At 45.3% G+C, this 7,650-nt stretch overlaps 1 protein-coding gene and 1 pseudogene across 2 annotated transcripts in view; one reads left to right on the top strand and one right to left on the bottom strand.

The window, feature by feature from the left end:
* Tbcd (tubulin folding cofactor D) overlaps positions 1–7,650 on the top strand; it is a 163,195-nt gene that overhangs the window by 19,560 nt on the left and 135,985 nt on the right. For both annotated transcript variants that reach the window (XR_002817683.1, XM_023699333.1), the window contains exons 3-4: positions 5,124–5,221; positions 6,591–6,692. Coding sequence is in view for 1 of the 2 variants with exons in the window: in XM_023699333.1 (XP_023555101.1) it covers positions 5,124–5,221; positions 6,591–6,692 (200 nt within the window). In the remaining variant the exon portion in view is untranslated. The remainder of the gene's footprint in view (positions 1–5,123; positions 5,222–6,590; positions 6,693–7,650) is intronic.
* LOC101585631 lies at positions 1,776–2,154 on the bottom strand (annotated as a pseudogene).

The following is a 7,650-nucleotide window of genomic DNA, read 5'->3' as shown; positions in this document are numbered from 1 at the left end:
TGGGTGTTGGGTTTCCTCCATATGTTTCTGCATTTGATTCCTTACTGCAGATGTTATTACTTCAGGGATTTCTTTTTTCATTTCCAATCTGAGTTCCTCTATGCTTTTCTGCAGTTGTTTCTTTATTTCAGAAGCCATTGATTCATTGATTTCAGCTGTGTGATTCCCAATTTGTTCTGTGTTAGTGTGCTCTACACTTGTTATGGGTGGGTTTGGGTTCTGAGATTGCATTTTGCTCCTTCTTGTTGTCATTTTGTGTAGCACTGTCTTCTGACCTTTGTTGTAGATCTTTGGTGCAGTTATAACTTTAGCACCTGCTGAAGTTCAGGCGCAGATTTACAAAGTTTGGATTTATCCAGTTATGCCTGGCTTGGGTCTGGCTGCTATGCTTAGATCCTTCCTGCTGCTGCCCTTGGGGGTGAACCTGTTGTGCCCCTCTGGCAAGATGTTCTGCTCCTGGACTAGCTGGGTGGTTCTGTCCCCTATTCTCTCTGTAGGGATTGCAGCTGCAGGGTTTCACCCCAGGCCTGTATGCCAGGCCTGAGCTGAGTCTGGAGGGGACAAGGTGGAGTAGCGGGGAGAGGCAGCTCTCCCACACACTCACTGGGCCTGGGCTTGGACTGGATCTGGGGGTACCTGGAACGCGACAGAAATTCCTACTCGGCGGGCAGGGTTGGGGAGGTGCTGCGGAGCGGTGGGGGGTGTCCCAAGGGGGTGGAAGAGGGTCTTACCCACACTGTGCCTGGGCTGGAACCGGTAGGTCCCGCTGGCACAGGGTAGCTGGAAGCTCCCACATAACTCCTGTCAGAAACTTTTTCTCCATCTGTTGAGATGATCAGATGGTTTTTGTCCTTGGCTCTGTTAGTATGTTACATTTATTGATTTATGTGTGTTGAACCATTCCTGCATCCCTGGAATGGATCCCACTTGGTCATGGTGTATAATTTTCATGACATATTACTGCATTCCATTTGCCAGTATCTTTTTGTATGTGTGTGTGTGGTACCAGAGAGTGAACTCAAGACCTTGTACTTTCCAGTCAGGCACTTACAGTGCTGATGTATATCCCCAGTCCCAACCAGCATCTTAATATTTTGAGTCTGTGTTCATTAGGGAGATTGGCCTATAGTTCTCTTTCTTAGCTGGGTTTTTCTGTGGTTTTGGTATCAGGGTAATGCTTGCTTCCTGTAATTAATTTGGGAGTATTACTTCCCTTTCAATTTCATTCAAGAGTTTGAGAAGTAGTGGTATTAGGTCTTCACTAAATTTCTTCTAGGATTCAACAGCAAATCCATTAGGTTCTGGGCATTTCCTTATTGGTAGGATTTTACTTACATCTTTGATTTCATTGATGTATATTGGTTTTTTTTGTATCTTCTTGATTCAGCTTTAGTATTTCATATGTATCTAGGAATTTGTCCATATCTTCTATATTTTTTAATCTGATTAAAATACAAGTTTTCATAGTAGGATAGATGATCTTAAGAATTTCTGCCAGATCTGTTGAGATTTCATGCTTTTCATTCCTAATTGTGTATTTGAGACTTTCCTTTTTTTTTCCCCATAAGATAGGCAAAGGGTTTCTTGATTTTATTTAATATTTCAAAGAACAAACTCTAATCCACTGATTCTTTGTACTGTTTTCTTAGTCTCCAATTTGTTAATTTCTGCTGTGATATTCATAGTTTGTTCCTCCTATGAGATTTTGGCTTAACTTCCTCTTCTTTTTTTTTTTTTTTTTTTTTTTCAGAGTTTGAGTTTTATTGTGATGCCACTCAAGCCTTGACGGCAAACTTGCGCAGAGGGTACAGCCGCTCCTTCTGCTGCTGCTTCTTGGTCTTTAGCTTCTCCTCATGCTTATTGAGCCGGCAGCGCATGGCTCGCGTCTTCTTGGGCCGCAGGTCCAGGGGCTTGTACTTCTTGCCCTTGTAATATTTCCTGAGGTTTTCTTTCTGGGTTTGGTTGATGACAGTGAGAACACGGGCAATGGATTTGCGAACAACTCGGATCTTGGAGAGCTTGGACGCCGCGCCGCCCGTCACTTTAGCGACACGCAGCTGTGACAGCTCCACCTTCAGGTCATCTAGCTGTTTCAACAACTCTTCTTTCTTCTTGTCTCGAAGATCCCGAGCCTTAATCTTGGCCATAGTTGCAAAAAAAGCTCTTCTTTTTTTTTAGAAGTTGGAGGTTTACCATTAAGTTGTTTGTTTGTAGTTGCTCTGTTTTCCTAATATGGGTATTTACTGCTATACATTTCCCTCTTGGGACTGCTTTGATTGTGCCCCATAAATCCTGGTATGTTGTATTATCATTATCATTTAACTGCGGAAGAAGTCTAATTTTTTCTTTAATCTTCATCTCATTGGTTGTTCAGAGGATTCTATTTGATTTCCATGTGTTTATGAAGTTCTTGTGGTTTTTCTTGCCTTTAATTTCCAAAATTTATGGCACTGGTGGTCTGATAACATACATGGAATAATTTCAGTTCCTTTGTGTGTTCTGTGAGCGATTGTGTGGTGGGTGTTTTTTGCACCTGAGAATGTGTATTCTGATGTTGTGGAGAGGAACACTGCAAATATCTCTTTTTTATTAAATTTATTTATTTATTTTGTGTGTGTGTGTGTGTGTGTGTGTGTGTGGCCAGCTCAGCCCACCAGGGGGCGGGGTTGGCTGGCATGTGGTGCTGGGGATTGAACCGCGGTCGCTGTGCTTTTGCTTAGCTTAGCTTGTTCTAAGTAGGTGCTTTAGACCACTGAGCCATCTCACCAGCCCTGCAAATATCTTTTAAGTCTATTTGTTCACAAGTTTGGTTCAGTTGCAGTATTTCATTGTTGATGTTTTTTTCTTTTTTCTTTCTTTTTTTTTTTTTGGTCTAGTTGATTTGCCTTTTTGTAACAGTCTGATTTTGTGCTGATAGGCTTTCCTTTATAGGTGATTTGATTCTTTTCCCTAATAGCTTTTTAAGATTTTATTCTTGTGTTCAGATTTTGGAGTTCTGACTATGATATGCCTGGCTGTAGGTTTCTTTTTTTTAGAACTGGGGATTGAACTCAGGTCCTTGTGCTTGCCAGCCAACCACTTGTCCTACTGAGCTGTCTCCCTGGCCCTGTTCTTTTTTTTTTTTTTTTTTTTTTTTAATGGGTATTTGGAGTTCTATGTTCCTTACCTAACTGTATGTCAATTTGTTTTTCCCTATTAGACATCGTGTTTTCTGCCGTGATGTCTATGATCAGTTTTTTTTTTTTTTTTTTTTTTTTTTGTAATGTCTGATTTCTGAGCTCAGCTGGCCACTCTCTAAATGGTTTCCAGCCAATTGCTATCTCTCATGTGACTGACTCTAGCTGGTGCAGTTCTTCACATCCTTTGCTCCCTGCCTCTGCTGCATCTGTCTGTGGAGGCCTTTGAGGTTGCCCGCAGTCATAGTGTGTCCATGAGTTTGAATCACTTCTCTGGCACGGTGAGTCCTGACTCAGGGAGAAAGCCTCACCAGCTGTCTCCTCCTTCATTGTCTCTTTACTCTGTCTGTGGGTTTCAGTTCATGCCTTAGATCCTCCCTGGCTTCCTCACATTGCTATGTTCTAACATCGGGATGGTAACCTTCTGAGAAGCTCTTTCTCTGCTGCGTACCACTTCACCATCTTTGTGCTCCTTTGGATGCTACATTGGTCATCTTTCAATTGTTAAGACTCATTACCTGCTATCTGCAACTTAAAGGAGAGATTTATTTCTTGCGTGATTTTAGAGGTTTCAGTCCATAGTCTGCTGGCTCTAGGACAGAAACTTGGCCAGTGAGATCCCCAAAAGAGAGCTGGTTAACTTACCCCAAGAAGCCACAGGGCAAGAGCGTGAAGGATAGGGGCCAGGAACCAAATAGAGTCCCCAAGGTCACATGCCCTTCACCCACTTCCTTCAAGTAGTGTCCCCTCCCGGATGGCCCATTTGGAAGTGAGCTTGGCAATATGTTCATCCCTTGGGGAGGGCAGGGCCCTCACAGCCCAGTCACCTTTGTAGCCATTTCTGAATCCAGTGATGTTGATAGTCTCAGTTACCTGGTGCATTGTTTTTGTTCCATGACCAAGTGCTCTAATTTTGTGTCCTTTGCAGTGTGCTGGAGTTTAGCAGGAAGTGGTATGACTTGTAGACTGTGTAGCTTCATTCAACCTTTTAAGCAGCGTGGGGGCAGCCTTTTAGCCTTTCTCTAGTTTGGCTTTATGCAGGCCTCTCTGGTGTCCTGGTTGGTGCCCTGAGTCATGAGAACCTTGGATCTTGGTATTTCCTGCTCCTCACTTGGCCTCTGGGCTCCACCTAGGCTCATGAGGACTCAGCCCAGGGCTGCAGGACCTGCCTGCTGACCTGTGGAGTTCATGTTCTGTGGGCTTTCTCCCTGGACCCTTGCCCTCACAGCTCAGCTGACTCTGTCCCTGGGTGCCTGTCTCTGTGATCCTGTGCTCTGCATGGCTCTTCCCTTCACCAGGTTCCATCCTTGTCTTTGTACAGACGGGACAGCATTGGTCAGTGCTTGTCCCGTTTCAGGGAGCACATGTGGACTGCCTGTTTTCCTGTGTCAGAAAAATCAAAGCTGTGTGTATTTTGCTATTTTTTTTTTTTTTTTTTTTTGCGGAACCAGGGATTGAACTCAGGCCCTTGCGCTTGCCAGGGAAGCGCTTATTCCACTGAGCCATCTCCCTGGCCCAATTTTGCTGTTTTCTAACTTTTAATGTAAAAGGGCAAATTCCAGATCACTTACTCATTTATGGCCGAAATCAGAAATTCTCTTTCTCTTTTTTCTGTGTTAATACATTGGGAAGTCACAGTGATGGCAGAGATCATCTATCAACTATGGATTAGAGGGGCTGGGGAGATGGCTCAGTAGAATAAGTGCTTGCCTGGCGGTGCAAGGACCTGAGTTCAATCCCTGGTTCCAAAAACTGAAAAAAAAAATATGGATTAGATTTTGTTTTTTTTTACATTTGAGAGTATAATAATGTGAATGAGATGAGATGAATATTATTTCTCCTTTGCCGTATCATATAGGCCTTAGGTATTTAACCATGCTCTTTTGTTTTGGTATTTTGATTCCGTATCATACTAATATTTGATGTTTGATATATGTTGTTTCCCAGAGTGGATGATGAACTTGTTGCTGGACATAGTGCAGGACAGGACCTCACCTGGCACCCTTGTACATCTGGCTTTTAAATTTCTGTACATCATCACCAAGGTAATATTTGTGTACTTCTATAGAGTTGATGGATGCTTTGGTCACATACTTGGTCAAGAAGTTGCTCTCCAAAGTGCTGCTTCTCAGGAAACATGTTTCTTAGACATGATTTAGAGATTTCATTTTCTCTTTAACCATATGTTGGGGGCTCAGATCTTAGTGGTTGAGGGGGACATTTGGCAGAAGTGGAGTTCCATAGAAAGAGAAGGCAGAGCCTGGTAGAAATGGAATGCTTCTTGACTTTCCATGGGTGGGTTTCCTTGGGCAGCTTACCGTACAGCCTGAGGAAGCCAGGCGGGTCCCAAGCCTCGCTCTCTTGCAGGCCCTGGGGGAGGCCTGGTACTGGCTCATTTGCAGCTCTGACCATGGGAGGGACTTGGCTGTCTCATGCAGCTGCCAGCACGCCTGCAGGGACAGGCCCTGGCTGGCTGGAGGACACGGTGGACACTTTACAGAAGTGTTAGTGAGCCAGGTGCGGTGGTGCATGTCTATAATCGCAGCACTCGGGAGGTTGAGGCAGGAGGATCGGCATGAGGTTGCGGCCAGCATAAGCTATATAGTGAGACCCTGTCCTAAGAAACAAACAAATAAATAAAATAAATTAAAATAAAAAGCCAAGATGATGGATCTGGTGACCTGCGAGGTTTGTGAGGCATACTTCTTATAGGTGGCGGAGGGCAATGGTGTGATTGTAGCGTATCTGTGATTCTCCCATCCAGGTGCTAGCCAGCCCCCTGCTTAGTTTCTGAGATCAGATGAGCTCACGTGGTATGGCTGTGGACACAGCTGTGCTTCTGATGGGCCTTTTGTAAGATTGGAGAGCCAAATACGCATGCCGCATGTTGACAGGTGAAATTATTTGGGAGGTGAAGACTGCCCTTGTGGTTCTGTTAAGGTCACTGCAAAATGACACATTCTGTCTAATCGCTGGGGCCTAGATGGTGGCTATTTATTTATTTGTTTATTTTTTGAGACAGGGTCTCACTATGTAGTGCAGGCTGGCCTTGAACTTGCTTAAGTTGCCCAAGCTGACCTCAGACTCACAGTGATCCTCCTGCCTCAGCCTCTTGAGTCCTGGAGTTACAGGCATGTGCCACCATGACAAGCTAGGTAGTGCCTTTTTTGTTGTTTGTTTTTTGAGACAGAGTCTCACTCTGTATTTTAGTGTGGCCTTAAACTCGCTCTTGTAGCTAGGCTGGCCTCAAACTCCCGGCAGTCCTCCTGCCTCTGCCTCCTGGGTGCTGGGCTTACACGCACATGCCAACGTGTCTGGCTAGGTGGTGGCTTTTGATGAGAAAGAGAAAAGATAACTTTGCTTCTTTCTCTACTTTCTAACTGTGTAGTAATTCAGTGTCTCTTTATTTGATAGGTTCGAGGATATAAAATATTTCTTCGTTTATTTCCTCATGAAGTAGCTGATGTGCAGCCTGTGTTAGATATGATCTCAGAGCAGAACCCCGCAGACCATGAGGTGAGCGCCAGTGCTGCTGGCTGCACTCCTTGCTGTCAGTTGTCCCCTTTTCTTCAGCTTTATCTCACTTCTCCGTTTAGTTTTTACTAACATGTTGCTTTAAATTTTTCTCCTTCATAGAGAAAACGGTATGCTTTTTCACTTGAAATGTGCTGTGCTGGGTCCCCCGGACGGTGCAGGCCCACTGTGATTCCCTGGGGAGACCCATAGGACATGGCGCACTCATCCTGTGGGCTGTGGGGGGTGACGACAAGGATGCAGAGCACGCCCAGCACTTGTTCCCCAGATAGTCTTGAAACCTGGGCTCCATGTCTTCCTGGGGCTGCTTACACAGGCACTCAGGGCTGGCTGGTACAGACTGCAGACTCCAGAAGGCAGGCAGGCTGCGGCACATAGCACACGGCACACCAGCCAGTGAGTCGCCCTCGGGAGCCGAGACTAGGGGCAGCCTTCTGCGTCCAGACTCTTGGACGTCAGCAGCTGCCTGCCTGTGTGGCCTCCTGCACAACATGCACGTAGCAAAGCATAGCTTTGACTGTGTGCGTCATGCATTGCCTGTTTTCAACTGTTCTAAACGTCATAGCCCACTCCTGCCTGGGCCTTTTGCTGGTGCCTGTGTGCTGAGCACCCTTCTTCCTTCTTTCCTTACTCTTCTGGGCATCTGAGTGAACTCTTTTTTTTTTAAAGATTTTTTATTTATTTATTTATTTTGTGTGTGTGTGTGTGTGTGGCCAGCTCAGCCCACCAGGGGGCGGGACTGGCTGGCATGTGGTGCTGGGGGATTGAACCGTGGTCTCTGTGTTTTGCTTAGCTCAGCTTGTTCTAAGTAGGTGCCTTAGACCACTGAGCCATCTCACCAGCCCCAAAGTTAGCTGAATTTTTTTTTTTTTGGTGGAACCGGGGATTGAACTCAGGCCCTTGTGCTTGCCAGGCAAGCGCTTATTCTACTGAGCTATCT

Source organism: Octodon degus, unplaced genomic scaffold (assembly GCF_000260255.1).
Source record: "Octodon degus isolate 3935 unplaced genomic scaffold, OctDeg1.0 scaffold00112, whole genome shotgun sequence".
NCBI classification, from domain to species: domain Eukaryota; kingdom Metazoa; phylum Chordata; class Mammalia; order Rodentia; family Octodontidae; genus Octodon; species Octodon degus.
Note: the sequence above shows the minus strand (reverse complement) of the source record. Positions and strands in the feature narration are given on the sequence as shown.